Source organism: Motacilla alba, chromosome 17, assembly GCF_015832195.1.
Source record: "Motacilla alba alba isolate MOTALB_02 chromosome 17, Motacilla_alba_V1.0_pri, whole genome shotgun sequence".
NCBI classification, from domain to species: Eukaryota; Metazoa; Chordata; class Aves; order Passeriformes; family Motacillidae; genus Motacilla; species Motacilla alba.
The window spans coordinates 8,048,259-8,075,984 of NC_052032.1; the positions used below are offsets into that span (position 1 = coordinate 8,048,259).

The following is a 27,726-nucleotide window of genomic DNA, read 5'->3' on the forward strand; positions in this document are numbered from 1 at the left end:
GTGGTTTGTCCCTGAGGGAGCTGGCTCACTCCAGAAGGTTCCCCAGTCGTCGGTGGAGATGTGGAGGAGGAGCTGAGGTGGGAAGGGGTGGCAGTTTTGGGATCCTGTGTTTCCACCTCTGTGACCATTTGTGCTGCTGGGAAGGGACCTTCAGGGATCTGTTGGCCAACTTCCCACCAGGCATGGTTCTGAGAGGTGGACATTTCTCCAAGGAGACTTGGAAAGCAGCCTTCCCATGGGCTGCCCTTGCCCAGTTCCCAGCAGTGAAACCCTCTGGAGGGTTGGCTCATCCCACTTGGATGCTCATGAGATGTCTCCTGACCAGATGACACCTCCGTGCCCGTGCCAGCCTTGCCGGGTCTCAGCTGAGAGATGGAGAAGTCCAGTGGCCTTGCCAGCCTCCAGCACCCCCCAAGGAAAACCACGACTGGTTTTCTGGCAAACCAGTTAGCAGTGTTGGCTTTGCTGGTCGGTGGTGGCACAGCTCTGGGCTGCCAGCTGCACCCTGGTGGTGAGCACCAGCCCAGGCCCCGCTGGATCAATTAAAGCCCATTATGCCAAGTGAATGACTGTAATTATCTTAAATCTGGATTAATGTGCACGCACAGCACCGTAATATAATCCTCCTGCCTGGTGCTTTGTGGGCCCTTGTTCCTGGGAGCCAGGCAGAGGCAGGCATCCACAATTCATGGCTGTCTTCCTCCTCCTCCTCCTCCTCTCACCTCCTGCTGCTGGCTCAGACCCGAGCATGGAGCTTGGCCCATCTTTGTAGGATCTCCAAAAGCCACGTGGGCTGCTGGTGCTGAGCTCAGGTGGGAGCAGAGGGCGATGGGGAGGTGCTGTCCCTCCTGCCGAGCCCCAAAGTCAGCAGAGCAGGGGTGGATGCAGCACATCCTGCACCTCCAGGACTGACTAACAAATGAGCAACACATCTTAGCCCATGGATCTCAGGGGCAGTGCCTGGGGGAGCTGCTGGGCTGCTCTGCTCTCGGCCTTTAGGATTTGGCTCATCCCAGATCTGCTGGGAAGCTGAGGGTGGGGAGCTCCTGGTTCCCAGAGCACTCAGCATCCCTCTGGCTGCTCCTTGCCCTGCCTGCTTTGCAGAGGGATATTCTGGGGCTTGAGGGAGCAGGTTCCACAGGGGTGGAGAGCTTGGCTCCAGGTCTGAACCCCATCTGCTCTACACATCCCTCCTCCCTGGAGCCCAGCGTGGGGATGTCCCCAAGTGCTGGGGACAGTGGTGGGATAACCTGGAGCAGTGCCTGATCTGGGTTCTCTGCACATGCCACAGTGTGTGGCTCGTTACTGGGATGTCCTGGGGGATCTCCAGGGTGAGTGGAAGCTTCTCCTCTTTCTGCTGGAATGAGCCTAAAGCTCCCGAGCTCCCCGTGTGTCTCGCCGGATCCTGCTTGGATTTTCATAGCTCAGAGCCCAGCACCCCCTCAAGGGCAATCAGATCACTTCCAATTTGCCCATAAGCCCATAAAACTGCAATTGAATGTAATTAAAAGGCCATAATGAGCTCCAGCAACCTGTGGGACCACTGTGCTTGAGCTCTCCCCGTGATCTTTTCGGGGACTGGGATGGAGCCAGCGAGGCTGCCAAGGTCAGTGGCTGCAGGGAGGATGAGGAGCTCCCTGGGCAGCATGGGCAGACTTTGGGAAGTGCCTGGGTGCCACCATCACCACGTCCCCACCGTTTTTGTGGAGCAGAAGGAGCTCTGCTGGCATCATTTCCTGCTAGTTTGGCTTCACTGATGCAGTTTGGGGGCTGGAAAGGGGCCAGCAGGTCCAGTCACCTCTCCATGGGTGAGGGAAAGGGGAAAGGGACCGGCAGGTCCAGTCACCTCTCCATGCTCCAGGCTGTGCTTGGGGAAGGGGGGCAGGGGACGATTGCAGCAGTGGTGGCTGAGCCCTTGTCCCTTGGCAGCGGGGTCCCCCAAACCTCCCTTTTTAGGGTGCATGAGGACACCCAAGAAGTTGGAGAGATGTCACCCCAAGCAGGGTTTGCCTGGGAAACGCCAGCTCTGCCAGATTTGGGGCAGACAACTGGGTTGGGAGCATCAATCCCCTGTCCCAAAAACACTAGGAGGGGACAGCCCTGCTCTGAACGACTTCTTCAAAGGGCTCTGAAGAGCTGCCACGTCGAGCCCTTCATCAGGCACCCCCTGGCAGCCCAGGAGCCCTGGCAGCAGCACTACACTGCCCCTATTATGGGCTGGCCCTGCAGCGGGTTCCCAGCCAGTAAATTAGGGCCACTCTGAGCTCAGAACAGAGAGTATTGTGAGAGCGGGGCCAGCGCCGGCCCTGGAGGGATGAAATAGGAGCCTGTAATTTCTCAGCACTGTTGTGACATCTTTGCACAAGCGTGTGATTGAGTCACATTTGCTTTATCAGCAGAATCCTTGTTTGCCTGGGTGCACCCTCCCCCCTCCACCCAGCGCTGCCAGGGTGGGGGGAGCTGCCCTCTCCCCTTCCCCCTGGGCTTCCCTGCTCTCCTCACACTTCCCAAATGTCCTGCTCCTCATTCTTCCTCCTTTTCCCTTCCCTGCCTGCCCCTGCAGGCTGCCCTGTCTGCGTGGGACATGGGTGGGGGTCCTCCACGTGCTGGGGAGGTGGTTTGGGATGGGGTCCATGTGGTGTTTCCTCCAGTGACAGGCAGCTGGTGGGCACAGCAGCTTCTGGAAAATTCCCCTTTTCAATCCTTCCCCACTTGGAGATGGGTGCAGGCTTCCAGCTCTGCCACTGCTCCAGGAGCAGGGTGGGATTTTAGCAAGCTCCTGAGAGGGTGGGATGGGGTTTTTAAGGGAGAAAATCCCCAAGAAGCCCCTGTGCTGGTGCTGAGCACACTCGGTGAGCCCTGGCATGTGCTGGGTGCCCCCTGCTCTGTGGCAGCTGTGAAGCATCAGGAGCAGCTCTCCTGTTTCTGGTGTGGATCCTGTGGTGGGGGGTCCCAGGGTGCAGCAGGTGATGGGCTGAGTTCGGGGTCAGTGTCTCCTAAAAGTGGTGCTTTGAGCTGGATTGCCAAAAAGAGGAGAAAATAAAACAGGGCAGAGAGGAAGAGCAGCTGTTGGAGCTGCAGGGACAGAGGTGACCCGGCTGTGGGACAGGGATGCTGCTGCCAGGTTTGGGGTGGATCCCACTTTGGGGAGCCCCCATGGCTCAGCAGGAGGATGATTTTCCACTTCCCCTTCTCCTTGTGGGAAGAGAGCAGAGGTTTCCTGGGTGCTAAGCAGGAATTCTGGCTGGGGAGGGAGAGGCTGGCGTGCAGAGCGCAGTGGAAAATCTCGTGGGCGCCCTGAGCTCTCCCCAGGGTGAGCTGCAGGTGAAATGCTGGCAGGAGGCAGCACCAATGCCTGGCAGCACGCAGAGGGATTCCTGCTGCTGCACTGAAACCCCAAAAAGCACCTCTGCTGCTGGCTGGGTGCAGCAGAGGGGCTGCGGGAAGGTTCTGGGGAGAGCGCAGAGCCAGAGGTGAGAAGCTCTGTGGCTTTGAGGTTTTACTTTGGTCAAAGTGAAACCTGCTGGGAGGAGGAACCCCCCCTGTGCAGATCGCAGCTGAAACTTGAGTTTCTCACTGTCCTCAAGCAGCTTGAACCACCTCAGCATCACCTGGGGAAGATTCTGAGTGTGGCTGGGGAGGCTCTCCCAAATCTCCGAGCGGGTTCCCGAAGAGAAGCTGCACGTGGTGGTTTTGAAATGCCTGCCAAAAGACAGATTTCTGTGTGCTGCCCCATGCGCAGGGCTTGGGGTGGTCTCAGAGGGATGTTCTCAGGTTTGTCTTTGTACTCGAGTCCAGAAGTACAAAAAGAAAAAACAATTCCAGTTACTTTTTGCTGAAATCAGAGCTACTCAACACGCTGGACCCTGCTGCATTCCCATGGCCCTGCATCCCACAGCCTGTAGCTGTGGAAAAGATGCTCAGAAGGGATTTATGGATAAAACACAGCTGCATCTTCTGACAGCTCGGGATCCATTCCCAGGGATTCCCTGTGTGCTCAGAGCCCAGGTGGTGTGAGAGGATCAGCTGCCTGTCCTCACTGGGCAAAGTGCTTTAAATGCAGCTTAATTTCCTTGGATTTGCCACAGGGTGCTGCTTATTTCTTGGATCCACGGATGAGTTTCTGGGATAAGAACCACTCTGCATGCTCAGGGCACCCCCTGAGCGTGCCCAAGTCGGGCACTGCTGGGTCCATGGCAGCAGCCACTGCTGGAAGGGGAGCAGGCAGCTCTTGCTCCATCCTCCCCTCGGTTCTCAGCTGTGCTGCCATAAACTGAGAGCAGACTTACTCAAGATTGTAGGCCAGGGGCTATTTAAATTGATCCCCGAGCTGGGGATCAGGACAAAAGCGAGGACCTGACCTCTTGTGGTCACAGCATTACCATGGCAATTTGCTCATGAAAGCCACTGTCCTGCCTGGATCCTCCTCTTCTCCTGCTGTTTTCCGCTCATCCCCTGGTTTGCTGTGGGGCAGGTGAGAGGCAAGGAAAGGGAAACCTCCATCGCTTGAGGTTCCTTGTGTGGAAAAGCACGAGAGATTCCCAAGCTGCTCTTGAGGAATGAAAGCAGGACGCGGATTTGCACTGCCAGGTTCATTTTGGTGCAGAGTCACCAGGGAAGGAGCGTGGGGCTCTGCCTTTACCTGCTCCACGTGCATTTGGGGGTGAGGGTTTGGAACCTGGGCACCCCGAAGTGATGCTGGAGGGCAGAGGAGGAGGAGGAGGATGTTGGCAGGAGCCAGATCCCTGCTGCTGGTCCTGCATGTGTGGCCCTGCGGAGCTCTGACACCAAGGGCTGACTTAAGGAAGGGAGTGGCAACCCAAATTTAGAATTTCCTCCTGTTTAGTACCCAGAGCTGATTCGCTTTCTGATTAAGGAGGAAGAGGTGCTGAGGGAAAAAAAAAAAGAAAAGCAGAAGCAGGGGGTTGTGAGTGGCTTCCCAAATCTCAGCTGGTGCCAGGGACGGGCTCTTGGGTTGGTCCTGCTGTGACAGCTCCTCCAACAACCCCCTGTGACCTGCTGCAAACCCCTCTGATCCCAATGGACTGGCTGTGGGGTGTATCCTAGGTGGGCAGCTCTCCTCAGCTGCAGAAAATCACAGCTCAGGAGTCTGTTTGTGCCTTGAAATATGGTTTTTTTTTTTAACTTCCCCTGTCTCAGATCAGAGTGCTGAGCCACTGAGCTGCTGAGTAAACTCCCAGGATATGCCAGAAAAGGTTTTCCAGCAGAGCTAGGTCACTGTAGTTTTACTGGCAAAGCCTCTTAGGCATAAATGAAGATTATTCTGGTGAAAGCTTATGCTGGTACACTTTATTCCAGTACAAATGACCTATCCTGGGAAAAAAAAGCGCCTCTGCACGTTGGAATTGTTCTGCTCTGAGACATTTTGTGGTCTAGAAATGTTAAAATCACAGCCCTTGGTGACAGTGCTGGATCAGCAGAAGCTGCTTCAGCTGCTGCAGACGTGCCCTGGCCAGGCAGCAGCACTTGGAGTGACACTGGGTGACAAAATGCCACAGGGAAGGGTGGCGAGGGCTGGTGGCATTCCTGGTGTACCTGGAGGGTCTGACCTGCCCATGTGGGGTGCATCCAGCCATGGATGTTGGCTGGCCCAAGCTGGAGCTTTGTGCTGAGTGCCAAGGGCATGGAAAACAGCAGTGGAGCTGCCCGTGGGTGTTGGGTACAAATGTTGTATGAAGATTTTTTTTTCCCTTATTGAAAATGATCAATAATATTCTTGTTCTAATTATTATTATTATGATTATTAAAAGGCCAGAAGAGTTCTGTCTGAGGGAAGGGTGGTGCAGCAGTTGAGATTCTCTCCTGGATTTTGGAACTGCCGGGATCTGGTCCCAGCTTTGGCATCAGTTTTTGTCTGGTTTTGGGGCTGCTGCTGCTGCAAGCCTCTGCGAGGTGGGAATCCATCCCAAAGAGACCTTGCAAAGGCAGGGATCTGCTGAGAGAAAGGGATGAGCAGCAGAAACACAAATCTCCCGTGCCGGGTCTGGTGTACAGGGGATGATTGCTGGTGTGGGAACACTCCCAGGGCTCCTTGCAGCCACCCCTTGCACACGGATCATGTGGCCCTGCCCTAAATGTCATATTCCTTGGGAAAAAAAATCCCGTCCAAACTCTGGGGCTGGCAGGCTCGCAGTTTGGAGGGAGAAAAAGAGCTTCACTGCAAATTCTCCAGCTGCTGACGAGCTCTGGTTTCTGATCTCCCGACTGCCATGGGGCATCTTCGGGGAGAGACAGAGGTCCTTGTGCTGAAACAAAGGGCACACACAGAAAATAGCTGCAGTTGAGGGGTGTGACAGAGGGGAAATGCTTTCAGAACTTTTTTTTTTCCTATTTTTTTCTTTAGGCACGGAGTTTATTTTGGTCAAGAGATAGTCACACACAACAGCTTTAAATGGCAGAACTCCTCGAGGAGAAGGAGCAGTCTCACAATGCTTGAGCTGAAAATGCCTTTGGGGAAATGCCTCCTCTGTTTGCTGCAGTCCAAGTGGTTCTCATCACTTTGGGAATTTATTTGTGTCTATTAAGGATATTTCCTCAATCTAGGCTTTTTTTCTTTTTGAAATCTATCTTTTTTTGTAGCATTCTTTTTGCAGTCAGGGTCCTTTAGGATACTTGTGATGGGGAAGAGGGCAGATTTCTCACATCCCCTCCTGATGCCCATCTCTCCACCTCAAGTTGTATTTTCCCCAAACTCCAATTCCCTCCAGCCAGGGACTGGCAGCATCTGGGCTGAGTTGCCTCAAGTGGACTGTTGATTTTGCTAAGTTTAAAAAACCATATTTGCCTGCTGGATGTAAATGTTTCCCATTGCTGCTGCTCTCCCAGGGGGTTTTGGAGCTGGGAGTGTTTGGATGAGCAGTGGAAACCTCCCAGTGTCCAAGAAGTTGCTTGGAACTTTTGAGTCATGATGCTCTGCAGAAGTCCTGGTGTGGTTCACATTTCCCAGTGTGTGGCTGAGGGGTTTGGGTGTAAACACCCCCAAATGTGGCCGTGCCTGCCCACATTGCACCATCATCCCTCTCCTCTCCTCCCCTTTCTGGTTTTCCCTCCCAGTTCCTCGCTGGGTGCTGGGATCACAGGAATGTGGGAGCAGGGTGGCTGAGGGGAGCTGATGTGGTGACATGGGGTGTGCAGGGAGCTCCCGAGGTGCCCAGGGGTTGGGATTTCGGGAGAGCTGCTGTCCCACACGTGCTTGGCTTGGGCTGGTTGCCAGTGACCCTCCTGTGACCTCTCCTGCCTGAAATATTCCGGACCTTTTCTAAGGAAGGACCGTGCTCTGCTGCCTTCCCTTTGCACAGGTCAGGGCCCTGTTTGCCCTGCATCTGCTGCATCCTTGGAAGGCGTCCCCCCTGTTTGTGGGGTCCCGCTCCTGGATGGGGGCTCTGCAGGGCCCTGCTGCTCTCCCAGCCCTCTCCAAACCCCAAACCCAGAGAGCAGGGAGGTGCTGTGCTAAACCCCAGCAGCAGCCCTGGAATCCTGCAGGAATTTCCTGGCGTTCCTGTTGTGCCTCCCTCGCGTCACTCAGCCGCGGGTGACGTGGTGGCCGGCGCTTGGCTTGTGTCAACATCCTCTGAGAGCCCGGCCAGGCCAGCCCCAGGGACAGGGGGGCTGCTCTGCCGCGGCCCAGGGGTGCTTTGGGGTCACAGATGGGATTCTGGGGGCAGCAGTGGGGCAGCAGTGGGACTCTGGGGGCAGCGATGGGATTCTGGGGGCAGCAGTGGGATTCTGGAGACAGTAATGGGACTCTGGATGTAGCAGTGGGATTCTGGAGGCAGCAGTGGGATTCTGGAGGCAGTGATGGGATTCTGGGGGGAGCATTGGGATTCTGGGGGCAGCATGGGGTGCTGGAGACAGTAATGGGACTCTGGATGTAGCAGTGGGATTCTGGGGGCAGCAGTGGGATTCTGGGGGGAGCAGTGGGATTCTGGGGGGAGCAGTGGGATTCTGGGGGCAATACCGAGGTGCTGGAGACAGTAATGGGACTCTGGATGTAGCAGTGGGATTCTGGAGGCAGTGATGGGATTTTGGGGACAGCAAAGGGAATCTGGGGACAACAGTGGGGTTCTGGGGACAGTAATGGGACTCTGGATGTGGTGATGGGACTCAGGAAGCAGCAGTGGGATTCTGGGTGCAGCAGTGGGGTGCTGGGGGCAGTGATGGGATTCTCGAGGCAGCAGTGGGATTGCATAAATGAGACTCTGGGTGCAGCAGTGGGGTTGTGGGTGCAGTGATGGGGCTCTGGGTGCAGCAGTGGGGTTGTGGGTGCAGTGATGGGGCTCTGGGTGCAGTGATGGGGTTGTGGGTGCAGTGATGGGGTTGTGGGTGCAGTGATGGGGCTCTGGGTGCAGCGATGGGGTTGTGGGTGCAGCAATGGGGTTCTGGGTGCAGCAGTGGGGTTCTGGGTGCAGCAGTGGGAGGCTGGGGCCAGTGATGGGACTGTGGAAGCATCAGGGGGATGCTCGTTCCACATCTCTGCGAGAGCAGCATCGCTGCCTTGCTGAACCTTCTCTTCGTCCTGCTGGGGTTTCCCCACCAGCATCAGGGATGTCCAGGGAGGGTTTTTGAGGCTGGGCTGCTGTGGGTTCGGTGTTTCCCACTGGCTCATGTGCTAGTTGCTCCAAAATCCTGGGGACACAGCTGATCCTGACGGATGCAGGTGACTGAAGACAGATTTTTTAGTTCACTTTGGGGTCTGCAGCCACAGGCAGAGCCACCATGAGCACCCAAGTGGCCGTGCTGGTGTGTCCCTGTCTCTGGATGTCCCTGGAGTGAGCTAGGGGGTCCGGGTGGGTTTTGGGGGGAGCCCTGCCCCTGCTGCCCCCCTCCTTCCCCGCCGCCTTCCGCCCCTCCCTGGGGGCCGGAGCCAGCCCCTTCCTCGCTGGGGATTGTTTTGCAAGCAGCGTGACAGGATGAGGAGGAAATGTGCCAGGAATGGCTCCATGTCTCCTCTTGGGAGAACTGGAGTCTATTTATAAGCCCCCCTTCCCGCCCCCCTGCTCTGCTCCCCCGGGACAGGCAGACACAGCCTGTCCTGCTGCCTGCAGAGCTGCTCCCGCTCCCTTCCACAATCACTGAGACGTTTCGGTTGGAAAAGACCTCCGAAATCCTCAAATCCAGCCTGCGGACACGCAGCGTTCCCCGTGGATGGACACACACCTCTCGTGTGTGATGCACAGGCTGAGCCACCTCCTCGGTGCTCTCAGTGTCCCCCACGCACACCCTGGCCCGGTGATAAATCCAAATTATCCTGGAGCAGGAGGGAGTCAGCTGGAGCAGCCGTGCTGAGCCCCTGGCTGTGGCATTCACATTCTCTGAAAAAAACTCATTGCTCAGGATTTTTCTCCTGGGAAGCTTCAGAGAAAAGGAAAACAATTCTTATTTTATTTGATTTTTTTTTTTAATGTAGAATATGTTTGGGGATTGTTTACCCACAGGTGATTGTTTCGTTGGATTCTGCTGTGAGTTGTTTTCACTCTTTGGCCAGTCAGGGCCAAGCTGTGTCGAGACTCTAGAAACAGAGTACAAGTTTTTATTATTAGCTTTTTAGTATTCAGTCATTATCTTTTTAGTATCATATTCTTTAATATGATATAGTATCATAAAGTAATAAATTGGCCTTCTGAGAACATTCATCATTCCTGCCTTGTCGGGGCATTCCCTGGGAATACAATACCTGGCAGAGCTTAGAGCTGTGCCAGGGAGGTGGAGGCGGGCACTGATGCCTGGCTTGAGGTGGAAATGCTCTTAACGAGGTAGAAATGCTCTTAACGAGGTGGGCACGCTCTCAGGACTTAAAGCCTGCATGGATACTCCAGAAGAAGGTGTTTTGGAAAGATGGAGCTGCGCTGGGAACTTTGTGGGAGGAACAGTGAGCTGCAGCTCAGGGCTGTGTCCCACACGAGTGACTCAACCCCTTTCCTGTCCTCCTTCTCTTGCAGATTTCTCCAACCAGGTGAACTCCACATCCCTGAACTCGCCCACGAGCCGCGGGCCCATGGCCACCCCGTCCTTGCACCCGTCCATCGGGCCGGGCATCGGCTCCTCGCTGGGCTCGCCGGGCCAGCTGCACTCGCCCATCAGCACCCTGAGCTCGCCCATCAATGGCATGGGCCCCCCCTTCTCCGTCATCAGCTCCCCCATGGGCCCCCACTCGATGTCTGTCCCCTCCACGCCCAGCCTGGGGTTCGGCACCAGCAGCCCGCAGGTAAGGGGACGGTGCTCGGGGGTCGCTGCTGCCTGCTCGGGCAAGGAGGAGCCACCTCTGGGTGGGACGGTGCTCGGGGGTCGCTGCTGCCTGCTCGGGCAAGGAGGAGCCACCTCTGGGGGGGACGGTGCTGGGGGTCGCTGCTGCCTGCTCGGGCAAGGAGGAGCCACCTCTGGGTGGGACGGTGCTCGGGGGTCGCTGCTGCCTGCTCGGGCAAGGAGGAGCCACCTCTGGGGGGGACGGTGCTCGGGGGTCGCTGCTGCCTGCTCGGGCAAGGAGGAGCCACCTCTGGGGGTTCCTCGTGCACACAGGCACCGAGGGGAGGCAAAAAGCAGAAGCACGAGGGGGAAGCTGAGCTGGAGGCATCCTGCTCCTTTGGGGGCTGCTCTGGGTGGGCTGTGAGGGAGCAGCACTGGAACACGGCTGTCTGTTACCTGTTGTCCTCAGGATTGGGGTGGAAGGGGAGCAGTGACCACACCTGGGTCACCTGGGGGCTGGTGTAGCTGTGGCAGGAGCCAAAGCTACCCTAGGACTCTCTGGGATTCTTCTGCTTCTTAGGGAGCAGCACATCCCCTCCAGGGCCAGCCCGTGTTCCCCACAGAATCACGGAATTGTTTTGGTTGGAGAAGCCCTCTGAGATCATCCAAGTCCACCACAAACCCACGTCCCCAAGTGCCACACACCTTTAACACTACCAGGGATGGTGATTCCACCACATCCCTGACAGCCCTTTCAGTGAAGAAATGACCCCAAGCAGCCAATCTCAACCTCTGCTGGCACAACTCGAGGCCGTTTCCCCTCATCCTGTCACTTGTGCAAACCCAGGGCTCCTCTGCCTGCTGCCCCTTTCTCCTCACAGGGCCAGGAGTGGCCTTCAGTGGCTAAAGATTATGTAAAAACCCCTCCAAGCAGGGTGAGATAAGCTCTTTTTAAAAATAGCCAGATTGGGGTGCTGGCCAGCCCCTGCCACCTGTTGCTGGCTGCTCGCACGGGATATGTTTAGTAAAAGGGCAGATTAAGGAATTGGCCACCACCTGCCACTGGCTGCAGGTTTATTTATTCCAGGCCCTCTCTGGGACTCAAGCACCTGCCAGCGCCTTTATTTTTAAATACTGGCCTGATTTATTCCCAGGAATAACAGGGCTTTTTACTACATGGAGCTGTTTTACTACGTGGGGCTATTTTACGACGTGGCTGCTATCCCTGGGAGCCCACAAGCAGCTTCTCCAGGATCCACCATCCCCGTGCTGGTCAGAGAGGAGTAAGATTTGCCTCTGGATGAGCTTCTCCCGTGCAGGATTCAGCCTGTGACCCCCTCAGATGTGCAGGGACCTGCTTCCCACTGAGGGACAGCAGCAGGGTGGACACGTCCCTCCCACCCCAGGGCCAGGGGAAGAGGAACTGAAACTGCGCCTGGGAACGGGCAGCCAGAGCAAAATCAGCAGCCCCAGAGCCAAAATGGTGGGGAAGGAGTGGGAAGGGGGATGTGAGGCAACCCTGGGGGGAGCCACAAGCCGGGCAGACGGCGGGGAAGGGGCGATTGTAAGGTGCACTTGGGGAGCGGCCAGCGGGGAACCGAAACGGAGCAGAGCTGCAGGGCAGAAGGGGAAGTGAGAGTGTGGTGGGATGGTGCTGGGAGCGAGCTGGCTCCAGCCCTGGTGGCTCCAACCCTTGTTGACTCCAACCCTGATGTCTCCAACCCTGGGGGCTCCTGCTCTTGGTGGCTCCTGCTCTTGGTGGCTCCTGCCCTGGTGTCTCCAGCTCTTGGTGGCTCCTGCTCTTGGTGGCTCCAGTCCTTGTGTCTCCAGCTCTTGGTGGCTCCTGCCCTGGTGGCTCCAGTCCTTGTGTCTCCAGCTCCTGGTGGCTCCTGCCCTGGTGGCTCCAGTCCTTGTGTCTCCAGCTCTTGGTGGCTCCTGTCCTGGTGGCTCCTGCCCTGGTGGCTCCTGCCCTGGTGGCTCCAGTCCTTGTGTCTCCAGCTCCTGATGGCTCCTGCCCTGGTGGCTCCTGCCCTGGTGGCTCCAGTCCTTGTGTCTCCAGCTCTTGGTGGCTCCAGCCCTTGGCTCCAGCCTTCTGAGCCAACCCGTCCTTTGTTCAGGGACTTGTCTGAAGTGTTTTCCCTCCAGGTGACACTTGGGAGGTCCTCAGCCTAATGGCTCCTGCCATCTGCTCCCTGTCTGGCCGCATTAGGTCCCTGTCCCTGTCCCTGCAGCAGGCAGAGGCACCTACCTGGGCCGGCAGGGTGCAGGGGGGAGGAGGAGGAGGAGGAGGAGGAGGAGGAGGAGGAGGAGGAGGAGGAGGGTTTCAGCGAGGCCGGAGCTCGATGGGCAGCGCAGCCCCCCTGGCAGAGCACGGGGGTAATGAGGCGTGTGGCCCCCGTCGCCGGGCAGGGCTGGCACTGATGGAAGGTGGTTTGCATCAGATGGCAGATGCCACTTGCCATCAGGCCACGCCTCGTCGCCTCTGGAGAGGCAGCAGAGCAGAAGGGCACGCGCTGTACGAGGTCCCCGGGGTGGGTCCCCTCCGTCCCCAGCTCCAGCGGGATGGGAAGGAGCTGCCAGGCTCCCAGAAAATGGGGGGCTCGCCCCACCCCATCTGGTTCTGCAGAGGGGAGGACCCTGCAGCCCTTGGATGCTCCCAGCGCCCTCCCTGCAGCACGGAGAGGTTCCCAGGATCTTGCAGGGTTTGCAAACACAGCCCCAAAATCGGGGCGTGTGACAGGGACCCTGCCACGGGGTCCCAGCACCCATGGCAGGGAATGCTGGTGCTGAGCTGGCCCAGGAATGAGGGCCAGACTGGGGGGCTAGACCCCGCAGCTTCGGGATTTAACGCACTGCTTCAGCCCTCCTACCTAAAAATGATGGGAAAACGGGGAAAACAGTGCAGGATTTTCAGCAGGAGCTGCGAGGGGAGGACTTTCCATGCAGGGCTGTGTGGAGCAGCCGCCCCAGGCACCGCTGGCAGCAGCTCGGGATGCCCGGGGCCAGTGGGGAGAGATCAGACTGTGGGATTAGATCGTCTGCCTTTGCACAATGCTCTTTGTAAGGGTGCCTGGGGGAGCGGGGAAGGGCCGGGGTGTTTTTTGGGATGGGAGGAGGAGGAATGAAGCTCTGCTTGCCAGGAGGGCCAGGATTCGATGAGCTGGAGAGGGAGGGGAAGGAGCTGAGGGGTGCTGGTGTCATGGGGAAGCAGAGCCCTGCTTCCTGCCCTGCCTGGGCTCGTTGCTGAGCTGGAGCCGTGCTGTCCCGGAGCAGAAATGCTGTGCCAAGGCCAGCGGCTGCTGTCCCCTCCTCTGTCCTGCACGTGCTCCCGGGGCAGGCGCCAGGGCGGTGTGGGAACCCCGGGGTGGCTCTGCTGAGGTCGGGAGCCAGCGCAGGGACAGGAACCGATGACTTTCCCCTCCCCAGCCCGGGGCTGACTCAGCTCTGAGCAGATGATTCCCCAGGCTGAGGAGGTTGGTGGGACCCCCCCACCCTCCTGGGTGGGGCGTGCTCTGCCCATCATCCCCCCCAGTGTTTTTGGGGGGGCTGCCTGGGTGGGGGAAGTGGTGGGGAAGGGTTTTATCTTCCTCAGGCAGCAGTGGGCTCCGGGCTGGCTCCCACAGCCAGGGATGCGGCGTGCCACGAGCCATCACCACCAGCAGCACCTGGGAACTGGCTCCACTTCCCAGAAAGGGAATTCCCGGGGAGAATTCCTGGGGCAGGTCACCCTGACCTGGCCACCCCTGCTCCCAGGGGAGCACAGAGATCATGTGGGACTCTAAAAGAGATGCTCCTGCCCGGGAGCTGCTCCTCCCTCCCCTCTGTGCTGTGTCCAACAGCAGCTAAAGCCAGGAGTGCATCCCTGGGTGCCACCAGCTGCCCTTGGTTCCTCGGCTGGCACAGGCAGGGCGGCAGAGGGAGGCACATCCACCCCATTGCTCCAGGGTGGGTTTACCTGGCTCTGTTGTGGCTGCCAGTCATCCGCCTGCCAAATATTCCCCACCAGCCTGGAGACTTGAAAGTCGGAGGAGCGGCTGTGCTGCTCTAAATGACAGATCACAAGCCCCGGGACTTCCCTGAATGAAGTTGTGACAAGTGCTGGGGATCTCTGTTAGAGTGGAGAAAGGACACAAACTGAGGCACAGGCCTGTGACTCCGTCCTGGGTTTGGAGGGTGCCTGGGATGGTGGCTCTGGGACAGTCCCTGGCAGGCTGATTCCCTTGGGGACACCCCCAGTGATCCAGCCAGCTCTGCTGACCAAGAGCTGACCAAGTCCAGCTCCCTCATCACCCCAGACCCTCCTGGACGGGGTGAGCTTGTCCCCTTACCAAGAGGCGTTGACCCTACAGCTCTGTGCCTCAGTTTCTCTTTGCACTTGGGCGTGTAACAGCCCAGTGGGGACCCAGCCCAGGAACCCTTCACTCCACAGCAGTGCCATGGGGCCCGTTCCACCCCGTTCTCTGCTTGCTGGGGCCCAAGGGAAGGAAGGAGAGACATTTGGGAGTTGCAGGGACATGTCCCACCCACTCCAGCTCTGGAATCCAGGCCCCGCTGCAGCTGGGATGTGTTTATTTGCCATGGAGCTTTCCTTTGGAGAGATAATGCTGAAGGGATAGCTGTGAACTGCAGAGCTAACCGAGAGTGTCCTGGCCTTCATCATCCACGTCAGGGCTCTCTCCCAGCCAGCAGCTCTCCCACGAGCCACCACTGCAGATCTCCTTGCCCGTGTCCTGCTGTGAAGCTGGGGTGGCTGCTGAGCCCTGGCTGTGGGGGCTGTGCTGGGGCAGTGCAGGAGGAACTTGCTTCCCAATTCAACCATGGAAAAGCATCCTCCTTGGATGGGCAGGGTCAGCCCTGCACAGTGCTCGGGAGGCTGGCCGTGTCCTGCCCCTTGTGTCACCCTGCTGCCAGCTCAGAGCCACCCCAGCCCCTGTGCCAGGCCAGATGAGTGCTGTGCCTTTGTGTGCCCAAATCCTCTTGGTTCTGCAGTGCTGGTCCCCGCTGGGAGCTTGTCCTGTCCTGTCCTGTGTGTGAGTGGCACAGCCCCACGTCCCCGTGTCCCCAGTCCCAGCTGAGCCCTGTGCTTGTCCCTCCACAGCTCAACTCGCCCATGAACTCCGTCACCAGCACAGAAGACATCAAGCCACCCCTGGGGCTCAATGGAGTCCTCAAAGTGCCAGCACATCCCTCAGGAACGATGGCCTCCTTCACCAAGCACATATGTGCCATCTGCGGGGACAGATCTTCGGGTGAGGCTGGCACCTGCCCCGGCAGGGGCTCAGGGCAGTGGGCTCGGGCTGTGGCAGAGAGCTGGCACTGGCTCCCTGGCTGCTGGCAGCGCGGGCAGTGCCAGCAGGAGTTCTCCTCTGGGACAGCATCTGCCTGTGCCTCACAGCAGGGGATGAAGAGCCGAGCCAGGAGACCCCAGGTCCCTGTTCAGCAGTGGGGTCACATCCTCACCCTGTTGGCAAATGAGGCATCAGGGGGTGTCCTCCCCCTCCCCACCCTTTGATCTGCACCGGTGCATGAAAAGGTGCTCTTGACATGGAGTTCCTCCACTCCTGGGAGATAAAGAAGGGCTAATTCCCTTTATTCTCCTGCTTTTCTCCGAGCTCCCTGCTCCAGGAGGGCTCTGGTTGCTTTGTGAGCCCTTTGGGGCCCCTCCTGAGATCCAGGCTGGAAGTGGAGGGTGGGAACACGGTTGTGTGTCTGCTGTGGGGGGTTCACAGAGCTCACAGGGGTACAGGGGGTACCCTGTTCCGCTGCTGCCCTGCCCCACCCCTGCTGTATGCCCCAGAAATGGCCCTTCCCTGGGTGGAAGGCAGGATGGGACTCAGAGATGCCATCCCGATGGTGTGCAAGCCAAGCCACCGCTCCCCATCTCCAAGAAACCTCTTGCCCCCCCGCCAAAACTCATCTGGGAGAGGCCCTGGGAAGATCTGCAGGCAAAGAAAGGAGCTGGGGCCGCCTTCAAACCCGAATTCTATCCCTCCCCCAGGTAAACATTACGGGGTTTACAGCTGTGAGGGCTGCAAAGGCTTCTTCAAGCGCACGGTGCGGAAGGACCTGACCTACACGTGCCGCGACAACAAGGACTGCCTGATCGACAAGCGCCAGCGCAACCGCTGCCAGTACTGCCGCTACCAGAAGTGTCTGGCCATGGGCATGAAGAGAGAAGGTGAGTTCTGGCCTGGCCAGGGGGCTGCGGGGAGCTTGGAGGGCGCCAGGAGGCTGTGGCAGCCTTGCCGAGGGGCGGCGTCGCTCCGGTGACAAAAATCTCGGTGGCGGTTTGGTTTTTGGTTCTCTCCAGAGCCTCTTCTTCCTGAGCCTCCACTCCCTGTGGAGCACTGAGTGCCACAGCAGCGTGTAGGTAGGTGATGGGTAGGGACACCTTCAACTCCAGCCTGGCCTTGGACACTTCCAGGGATGAGTTTCCCTGGGTATCCTGTGCCAGTGCCTCAGCATCCAGCGCTGCATTTTTATTTCTCATTGGGAAGAATAAAGCAGTTTGGTCTCTTTAATTCCACTCTTCCTTAGTGGAATTTAAATTTAGGATCTAAACTTCCCCGGCAGTGCCTCTTTTAAATGATCTCTTTAAATGCTGACTGCGTCTGCTCTGATCTAGCTGGCAGAGCAGGCTTTTGGCAGACATGACGTGAGAGTGACCCCAGATCTGTGCTGCTTTCTCCCCTCACATCTTCAGAGCCACACTTGCCTCCCTGACAGGCTGATAAAGGCAGCCCTGCTCTGGCCCTGGCCCACAGCTCCAGCCTGGGAGCCTTTGAAGAGCACTTAGGGCTGTCTGGAGCACTGAATCAACGGGGCAGTGCTGGGGCTGCTCTGAGTGTTGGGCAAACCCTGCCACGCTCACTTTATGGGGTTACCTGAGGACCAAAGCCACCGAGTGTCACAGCTGTCTGTGCTGGAGGTGTGGGGGGATTGCCAGGGCACCCAGGGGACCTCCTTGGCCCCGCTGAGCTTAACCCTTCAGTGCTCAAAACAAATGTTCCTGCCCCAGCAGGGCATGAAATGGAGAGATTGAGGCGTTCAGGGCAGTGCAGGAGTGGGGGGTGGCATTGCAGAGCAGCGGGGAATACTGGATCCCACGGGAGATGTGCAGCAGGATGAGGAAAATCTGATCCAAAACCTGAGTCACGGGAGACTCAGACGACCAAAAAGAAGCCAAGAATTCTCCCGTGTGTGTTCAACGAGAGGAACACAGAGCATGCCCTTCCCCTGGCACTGCATCCAGAGCCTTCCACTGAGCCAGTTACCTTTCAGCCCCCCAGAAGAAGCTGTAGAGGGCTGGGAAGAGCAGCAGGAATGCTGGAACTCTGCCACCCTGTGAGCAGGTCCCTGCTCTGTGCCTGCCCTTGGTGGTGATTGCATGGGCAGCACCGCTAAAAATTACAGGCCCATTAATTAATTTCTAGATGGTGGTGGAAGTCCCCAGGGAGCACGTACAGTGTGAGGACTCTATTAATTCATCTTGATTAACATTATCACAATGAATAGCAAATGAATTCATAATGATCGGACAATTATTTAAAAGTGTGACAGATGAGGATCCTGGTAACTCCAGGAGTGCACTCAGGCAGTGCTGATGGATCTGCTGAGGGCAGCCTTGGGAAGGGCAGGAGCTGTGATTTGATAGTCATCATTAGATGATCTAGGCATAATCCCCATGCAGGGAAAGCTGGAATAACTCCCCTGTCTCTTGTTATAAACCTAAAAATTCAGCGTCTCACAGAAATGTCTCAGTTGTCCTAAAGCTGAAAGAAGTTGGGTCTTGCTGAGCTCTGGTTTTGAGCGGCTCTGGAGTTTCACATGCGAAATCCACCAGATTTGTCAAATAAAGGTCTCCTTCCATTGCACCCATCCCAGCTGACTGCAATTGTCCTGACACCTCTCCCGCTCCCACCTCTGTTTTGGGGAAGAGTTTTGGGCTAAATCCTGCATTGCTAATTCCTTTTGCCTAGGTGTTCACATCCTAGCTGGCTTTTTATCCTCTACCATAAACTCTTGCATCTTTTAAGAGAGCCTGGGTTATGGGCCTCATTTCCCTAAAAAACATCTTGCTCTGGAGACCTAATTTGTAGCTGTGTGAAGGCACAGCAGATTCCTGCTGGGAAGTATCTCCTGTAGCCCAGAGGTGCTGGGATTTGGTGGAAGCACAGCAAAAGCCTCTAAAATCAGTGCTGGAGCTGAGTGAGAGGCAGGGCTGGGCTGGGGAGCAATGCTGGCTGATGCTGGGAGGAGGAGAGCCAAGGTTGCACTCAATTTAAAGAGGGTAAAGGGAAAGGGGTTATTGGGTGAGAAGTTGGAGTAGAGAAGCAAAATCAGCCTGCTGGAGGTTTGATCCCAGCAGCTGAGGGTCTCCAGGTGAACATGCCGAGGGCAGGCCCAGAGGGATGGACCTTGTGCCCATCAGCAGCACACCCAGGGTGGCCCTGCAGGGGGACAGGCATCCTTCAGGGCTACAAACCTCGGCTTGAAGAGGGGAAAGCCTGCAGGAGCAGAGGATTCCTCCTGCTGCGTGCATCTCTTCTGGCTAGAAACACATCAGGGAGATCCCAACATCCACAGTGGATGAGCCCCGTGCTCTGAGATAATGCAGCCATAATAAATGTCACCAACATATTTTATGAAAAATCCTTTTTGCTAGGATTTTTTTTCTCTTGAGAAGCTGAGAGGCTTCAAGAAAGAAAGCAAAACAGTTATTATCTGCTGCTGTGGAATGCAGCAGGTGCATCTTTGATTGGTCCATGTGAAGTGTTTTTATTTAATAACCAATCAAAGATGCAGCTGGTCTCAGACTCTCTGGGAGTCACAAGATTTTGTTATTCATTCCATTCTATTTTTGTCCAGTTTTTTAATGATTCCTTTCTCTCTATTCTTTTAGTATAGTTTTAGTTTAGTATTTTTAATATAATATATATAAAAAATATAATAAATCAACCTTCTGACAAATGGAGTCAAAATTCTCATCTCTTCCTTCATCCTGGCTGCCCTGCAAAAACCACAAATAAGCAACTGGGAACATTTTTTCCCCTATGTGTTTCTGCCAGCTGTGGAAGGCTTTGGTTTTTTTGTGCTCTGTCTCCCACTAAATACAGGATAGTCAACAAAATTAAGATTACCATCGGGGATCTTGACTTAGGCAGGGATTATTGTTGTGGGGGTGGCTGTTTGCATCCAGGAGCTGCACTCTCCCTGCTCGGTCTGTTCCTCATCAGGGTGTCTGTGCATCAGCAGCCTTGCCTTTGGAAGGGAAAAATTGGGAATTGCCTCGGGATCAGGGAGGCAGAGCTCCTGTGAAGAGCTGGCAGTGAACACTGGGAGGTTTGGGATGGGGTGTCCTGTGTGGCAGGGGGTGACAGAGAGGTGACAGGGTCAGGGGGGCGTGGTGAGCTGGGGCTGTCCCGTGTGTGTGAGGAGTGCTGGCAGCCCTGGGATCACACAGGGAGCAGGAAATACCAGCGAGGAGCCTTTCCCATGCTCCCGTGGCCGCCTCGCAGGGAGCAGGGGTGGGAACTGGCTCCCAGAGCCTTCCCTGGGCGTGAGGGGCTCCTGGGGAGAGCCAGGCTGGCTCTGCAGGACCTGCGGGGCTCCCGCGTGCCAGCTGCAGGCTGGGCTTTGCTGCCAGCTGGGGACGTGGCTCTTGGTGCATCTCAGGGCCCATCTGGAGAGCAGAGAGCTGTTCCCCTGCAGCACCTGCAGCTCAGCCCGCGTGGCTGAGCCCAGAGCTGTTCCTAAATCCAGGTGCAGGTACAGCTGCTGTGCCGAGATCCAGAGCTGGGCTCGGAGCTCCCAGGACATCTGTCCAGCTGCAGGCCTGCTCTCTGACTTCAGGACTTCATTAAACTTCACAGCCTGAGTTAATTCTCTCTCTTCCTGTGTTTGTGGGTTGGTTTTCCCCCTGTCACTTGCCAAGCTGAGGGGCTCAGCCTGGGAAAGGTTGGACTTGCAGCATCTCCACAGCCTGGAGACCTTCCCGTGTCTCCAGGGAGCTGCTCAGTCACTTAGTCCAGAGGGACTGAAGGTTCCCACATGGACTTGTGCCTAATCCCCTGCCATGGCTGTGCATCCCCCTGGGGTTTGGGCCATCCCAGCTCCTAGAGCATCCCCAAGCAGCACCAGGAATCTGGGGAGAAAGCAGGAATTCGGGTTTCCACCCCACTGTCCGAGTGAATGTGAAAGCAGGCGAGTGGCCACAGCCTAGTGAAGGGGCAGAGTTCAAGAGCACAGTTATTTTTAGGAGCAATTTTGGAATGGAAAATGTCTTCCAGCTTAATGAGCTTGTTTCTTATATCCTTTTAAAGTGCTGCTCTTTAAACCAGATGGTTAAATGATGCTGGGTTTGGGGTTTTTTTTTTGTTTTTAAGGATGTTCTTAGGTTGAGAAAACGAGTTTGGCTTATGGTTTTCTCTCCTTTTGTTGCTGTTTGTTTATACTTCAGTGTCCAGAGAGTGAAGCGAGCGAGAGATTTTTTTGCTGTTGTATTCCAGAGCTGTTCCTCTTGTGAACAAACTGCATGCAAAGGTTTCAATCCACTTTTTGACACTCCGAAGTTACACTTTTTAATTATCACGGTGGTATTTTGCATCCCTTAAAAAAATTACAGCGTTCAGTTGGAAATGTTGGGAGGGAAAAAACAAAAACATTTATTTCATGTGTCACAGCTTTTGAGGTTGTTTACAGTAGCAGAAAGCTGCACCTCTGAAAAAGAAAAAAAAAAGGTGACACACGAAAGCAAAGCAGAAGAAACACTGTCTGAATTTGTTTTCTCAGCTGTCTTGGCATTTTGGATATAAACAGGTACCTGGGGCATAAATGCTTCAAGATGCTGATGGTACACAGCAAAGATGTGGCTTTGTGAGAGGCAGCAGAGCCCAGTAAATTCCAGTGTGAGAGAAATGGAAATGCCCAATAACCCCCACCCAGCACCTCTTAAATAACCAACCAGCCGCCTGCAGGAGGGGGGAAACTAAAACTGAGCAGGTTTGGGGTCTCTGGGCTGAGCTTTGGTGCTTCCCCTGTGCTCTCAGTTCACAGAGAGGTGTTTCCCTGAGAAAACCCTGGTTTTGGGGCAGTGAATTACCATTTCCCCATGGAAAGAACAACCCCCACCCTGTTGCTCCTGGAGGGGGTGGATTTCCATCCCAAAACGCTCTGTGTTGGCACTGGGTGAGTGTCACTGGAGCTGCTGTAGCCTCCAGGTCTCTCCCAGCTAATAAACAAACCTGTGTTGCTCCTGGACAATCCTCTCCCTCTCTCCACTGGCATTCCTTTGGTGCACAAGTGCAGTGCCCACGAGCGTGGCCACCCACAGGGCTTGGTTTGGGCACCAGAACTGGCTTGGGTGGCACTTTGCAGTGGACTCCAAGCTGCTTTTTCAGCCATCGATGCTGCCCCATGAGCAAAGCCGAGGTGTTCGGTGTGATGTGGGCACCTGCAGAGGATGGATCTGGCATTTTGGCACATCAGCCCTCGGGGCTTGGATAGCTGAGGCTCATCTGCGATCCACAGGATGAGACATTTTGGGTTTTTAAAGACACCAGAGGTCACCAAGGAGTGGCTTGGACACACGGGGCTCCGTGTCTTGCTGTACCACGACCTGGGGAAATGCAGATGGGCTGGAGAAGCTCAAGATGAAACATGACAGCGACTGGCCTGAGGCAAGCACAGACCAAATCAGGCAGAATAACAGGAGAGGCTCTTCATCAGGTGCCATGGAAAACACAGGCTTCTGTCCTTGGCTGGGCTCAGGCATAGCTGCAGGAGGTGGGGCTGCCTCTCCGAGCTCTCTGACTGCATCTCTTTTCTCCTCAAGTGGATTGCAAGGTTGAAATGCTTCCCTTATGTTTAGAGAACCAGCCTGGAGAAGCTCTCAGCCATCTGAGGCTCCTGGAAGAGAAATAAAAGCGTTGGCACAGCCATCAGCACGGGGGAGAGGGCTGGAAGCTCAGCTCTGGAGACGGGGTGGCCACAGCTTGGGAGAGCTCTGCCTTGCACGAGAGGCTTTTCTGGGGTGCAGCAAGCCAGATTCCTGCCTCAGCTCCTGCGTTTGAGGTGGATAGACCCACTCTAATCAAAAGCTGTGCCACCCTCAGGACCAGGAAAAGCAGCGTTGGGACGCTGAGAAGAACAGGGTCATTCCTGTTTTGGTGTCACCAGACAAGCTGCCATGCAGCTGCCACCTTGGTGTTTGTCTTCTTAAAAACATAAATGAAAACTAAACCCACGAAGATGCACAGTTCCCAGAGCAGATCCATTTGAAAAATGTGTTTTTGTCATCTCCACAAAGATGGAGATTTGACTGATCCCCAGTGGAGTGGGGAGTGGACTCCAGGGGTGATGTCCCGGGCCTGCGTGGTGAGGGGTCTGCTCACTGCTGGAGATTTTCCCAGATTTTGTGGGTAAAAAAACCCCACTTGTCCTTCTTTTCCTTCCTTCTCTTCTGTGTGTTGGGTTTTCCTACATCTCAAGGAACACAGTCCCCATTTTTTTCCTGGGATGGTGATGCGTCCCTCAGCTCCTCTCCTAAGAAGGAGCAACAGCTTGTCAGGTGCTCAGGAACTCCAGGGAAATGCTGGTGGCAGAAAATCCAGACATTTTCCATGGGGCTTGTACCTGTGGATGGATGGATGGATGGATGAGGGATGGATGAGGGATGGATGGATGGATGATGGATGGATGGATGGATGGATGGATGAGGGATGGATGAGGGATGGATGGATGGATGATGGATGGATGGATGGATGGATGGATGGATGGATGGATGGATGGATGGATGAGGGATGGATGAGGGATGGATGGATGGATGATGGATGGATGGATGATGGATGGATGGATGGATGGATGGATGATGGATGGATGGATGGATGGATGGATGGATGGATGGATGGATGGACGATGGATGGATGGATGGATAGATAGATCCAGGGATCCATGGATGGCTGGACGGGGTGATGGCAAAGTGATTCCACACTTGTCCTGCCGTTGGAGGAGCTGCCTGGGCTTGGCAGCAGGGTGCAGCAGAGCAGACCACACTCCCTGGTGAGGGCTGGGTTTATCTTTGCCTGCTGGCTGGGCCTGTGCCATCTGCTGTGCCCGGGCTGTCGCTGCTGCAGCGCGGGCTGCGCGTGGGGCTGGGCTGGGATGAGTCAGCTGTCCCCTGCCCAGCTCTGCAGGGAGCTGCAGCGCCGATTTTCTGGTGCAGCAGCTCGGAGCTCAGATCAATAGAAAGAACTCCTTACGTGTCTGATCTCTGCCCATCTGTCTCTGTGTTGTTTGGATCAGCTGGGTTCAGCCTGATGGCAGTCGAGCTGCCCTGGAAGATCCTCTCCCACAACCCCTGAGTTGTGTCAGACTCTTCAGGCCAGGAGTGAGGCACTGAGGAGGTTGAGATTTGCAGGTGGAAGGCTTTAAGTAGCCCCAGTCTGCCCAGACCTCTGCAATGTTTTGGCACAAATCCCAGTGTCCAGCACAAGGATGTGTTTTTGGGGTTAACACCATGGTGGAGTGACCCCAGTGATCCCAACTTTGCACCTTCATCCTTGAGAGCTGCTGCAAATCTCCATCAGCACTCTGGCATTTAAATCTTTTTATAAGATCCCATTTGTGGAGGGTTTGCCTTTCTCTCAGGCTTTTGTGTTATTTAGTAGGTGTTTCATCTCCTCTAATGTGCCCAGAGGAATCTTGGTGCATCTGTGCTGCTCAAGGAGGGCTGGCATTAAGCAAAAACTTCCCTTTTTCTGATGCTTGGAGAAGCAGGAGTGGGGTTGGAGGGGCGAAATTAAAGCAGGGTTTTATGATGGCTTGAAAAAGAAGAAGAATCCACGCCAGATGGACAAAAGCCACGACACAAATCTGAGTTTACCTGGCTCTGGCAGCCCAGCAGGCAACGTTGGTGGGCCTGAGGAGCCTCTGCAGCCCAGAGAAGTTTGCAGAAAGGAGCCTCTTGCCTTTTTGCATAACAGCTTTCACGTGGAAGAGCCTGGGCTCTGTTGACCTGCAGCAAACAGCAACGCTGAGGGAAGGAGGGGGAGCACTGGGAATCAGCCCCAGGAGCTGGGTTAATGGGGTCAATAGCCAGAGAGGGCTCCTTTAGCCTGTGTCTCAATTTCCTGGGGCTTATTTTATTTTATTTTATTTTATTTTATTTTATTTTATTTTATTTTATTTTGATTTTCCCAGAGTTTCATCTCGCAGGGTTTGGTTTTGCACTTGGCCCAGAGCTGGTCCCACTGATGGTCTGAAAAGCCTCCTTGTGTCACAGACAGCTCTGGTTTCCCCCAGACAGCACCTGGTGCCCCTGCTGCTCTGCCTCAACACCCCATAAGCAGCTTCAGCTGCAGCAGGGAGGGAGTGCTGGGGTAATTGTCAATAAATAGCAATAAATAGCAGTAAATATCAGGGGTTTGGGGTTATTGGAGTGCCTCAGCAAGGAGCTGGGTGAGTTCAGTGAGCTGTGTCTCATTGCCAGAGATGCTTGGGCTGCTCTCAAGCTCAAATGTGCTGTGAGAAACAGTGGTGTGTGGGATTTAGGGTCTGTGACAAGGTGATGGGGAGAGAGAGAGAGTTCCCACTGCACAAAGCTGCCTTCCAGGTGTAGGAAAAGCGTGTGCAGGTTTCCAGGGGAGGTCATTAATAATAATAATAATGTTATTAGCATCTAGTAAGTGTTTCTCATCTCTGAGCTGCTCAGATGTAATTCATCAGCATGTGACAGGCTGCTGGCAAGATCATTCCCACCGCACAGGATTTGGGACAGGTCTCTCCTGTCTGTCTGGAGCCAAAGGCAAGGATGCAGGTTTGCATGGAGCTCCTGTCCCACGGGAGCTGGAGAGGGGCATGGCGTGGCCTCCAGGGAAACTCAGCACTGCCAGCCTCAGAGGTGGCTGAATTTGGGATTTCTGCCTCAAACTATTTTCTTTAGGATTCCCTGATTCTGTCCCTTCTCCCACAGTGGCTCAAGGTGTGGCTTCCTTTGTGGTGCTTTCCATCATTTGTCCTTGACCCTTTTATTTCCAGGACCTGTCCCTCTGCAGGGAAGGAGCTTTCCCTGTCCAAGCAGGGTCATCCCTCTCCATGCACATGCAGAGCTGATTTCCCAGGCTGGGGCTGCTCCCTGCCTGCCCCAGACCTCACATTCCCTGGGATATCCTGCTCTGGCCACGCTGGGAGCACACATCAGAGAGGGGTGATCCTGCAGGATGCTTTGGGGTGTCATGGCCACCTGTGGGGCCTGGGGGTGACACTGTGAGAAACGCTGCTCAATTCCAGAATATTTAAAAAGTTTATTAAAACCTTATCAAAAATACAACAGAAGACTGAATAGATAAAACATTGCAGCACCAGGAGCAGAGGATTTTTCCCACCTTGTGCTCATCCACACAATGGAGGTTTTGACTTTTAACCCTTTAGCTCCTCCAAAATTCTGACTCCTTCTTCACTGTCCAGTGATGGAGAGCACTTCATCTTGATTGGAGGTCAGGTGCTGCCATAGTAACAACCCAACCCTCCCAAATGTCCCCAACCCGGGCCACCCCCTGATAACAGCACAAGGGTAAAACATAACTATAAACTTATAAAAGTTATCTTCACATATGTACATGATATTTGCCTTTTAATTGTGAGAGTCAGCCATCACATTGTGCAGATGACAGCCTGGTCAGAGAGAGACAAAGCCAGATAATTAATTCCATTAATTCCAGCCATTAATAATGGCTTCCCATGAATTGGTCTAGGAAGTTTTAGGGAGGCAGAGAGAAAGAATGGTGAGCAATCTGCAGGTGGTGTTTGTAATAAGTTGTTTTCCTCATGAGGTGTTTTATCGAAGGGTGTCTTCTTAATTAAGCAATCATGTGAAATGTGTTGATTAAATGACCGCTCTGGTCTGCCTGTATGGGAGCAGTGTATAAAAGAAGGGGTTCAAATAATCTGGGGGCTTCTGGCCTCTTTAGCCTCCTGACCTGGACTCTGTGTCACTCATCCCTTCCTGACTCAGTGCTGACAGTCACAGTACTGTGACAGAACAGCTGACAGCACCAGAGGCCACAGTCTCAAGCTGCATCAAGGGCTGGATATCAGGAAAAGGTTTTCCACAGAAAGAGTGATAAAGTTCTGGAATGGTCTGCCCGGGGAGCTGGTGGAGTCACCATCCCTGGTGTGTTTGATGGAGTTCTGGAATGGTCTGCCCGGGGAGCTGGTGGAGTCACCATCCCTGGTGTGTTTGATAAAGTTCTGGAATGGTCTGCCCAGGGAGGTGGTGGAGTCACCATCCCTGGTTGTGTTTGATGGAGTTCTGGAATGGTCTGCCCAGGGAGATGGTGGAGTCACCATCCCTGGTGTGTTTGATAAAGTTCTGGAATGGTCTGCCCGGGGAGATGGTGGAGTCACCATCCCTGGTGTGTTTGATAAAGTTCTGGAATGGTCTGCCCGGGGAGATGGTGGAGTCACCATCCCTGGTGTGTTTGATGGAGTTCTGGAATGGTCTGCCCGGGGAGGTGGTGGAGTCACCATCTGTGCCGGTCGCCGCCATCAGGGTGATCCTGAGATTGTGTTAGAAAATCCTTTTTCCAACCCAGCTGTCCAAGAAGGAGTCAGAGGTTCTTGGGCTGTTGTTCTCGAGGTTGTTTATTAATTGTTATCTAGAGCATTTTCTGTCTGGCCCGCCATGATCTGTTCAGCAGGTCAGCCCGAGGCACGCTGCCCTCCCACGGGGCTGGTGTTGTCTTTTATCCTATAAGCTCCATATTTGATATTTACAGTTCTGTTCCAATACCTGTCACCTGTGTTAGACAGTGACTTTCTACTCTAGACCAGTCTGAAAGTGCCAACATCACCCAGATCATGGAGGCTGGGAAGAAGGAGAAAGAAGGGCAGGGCAGGCCCTGATTCCTCCATCTTGGAGCCTCAGACCCCCATGTACAAAGCCCCAAACCCCCATGTACAAAATGTTAAAATTTCACCCTGTGATCACTACTGCTGTGCTATCTAAACCCTTGTGACATTTAATTCTTCATACAAAGCTGGTAGCTGGTTCCATGGGTGAAACTCAAAGCCACAGGGGTCTTTGGCTGCACGCCAGGGTCCCTGACCCCCCCAGCCAGGGTTTGGATCATCCAGGAATGTCAGAGAGACGTCCTGGGTTCTGACAGCCATGCCTGGGTGTGGCACTGGCTGCCAGGGTTGAGTTGAGCTGTCGGGGCTGGGTGGGCTCGATGATCTCCAAGGTCTCTTCCAGCCCAGCGGTTCCGTGATGCCCCTGCCCCAGTCTGACACTGCCACTGTCCCTGTGTGTCCCTCACAGCCGTGCAGGAGGAGAGGCAGCGGGGCAAGGACCGCAACGAGAACGAGGTGGAGTCCACGAGCAGCGCCAACGAGGACATGCCCGTGGAGAAGATCCTGGAGGCCGAGCTGGCCGTGGAGCCAAAGACAGAGACCTACATCGAGGCAAACATGGGCCTGACCCCCAGCTCGGTGAGCACCTCTGCCCAGCCCCTCTTTGGGACATCA

General features: G+C 55.3%; 1 protein-coding gene across 4 annotated transcripts in view; it reads left to right on the top strand.

Moving 5' to 3' along the window:
* RXRA (retinoid X receptor alpha) overlaps positions 1-27,726 on the top strand; it is a 100,334-nt gene that overhangs the window by 57,799 nt on the left and 14,809 nt on the right. For 3 of the 4 annotated variants that reach the window (XM_038156033.1, XM_038156035.1, XM_038156032.1), the window contains exons 2-5: positions 9,960-10,225; positions 15,302-15,452; positions 16,202-16,381; positions 27,521-27,690. In XM_038156033.1, the coding sequence (XP_038011961.1) occupies positions 9,960-10,225; positions 15,302-15,452; positions 16,202-16,381; positions 27,521-27,690 (767 nt within the window). Of the gene's footprint in view, positions 1-9,818; positions 9,843-9,959; positions 10,226-15,301; positions 15,453-16,201; positions 16,382-27,520; positions 27,691-27,726 lie in introns of those variants that run through there. The other variant, XM_038156034.1, reaches the window with a different exon arrangement.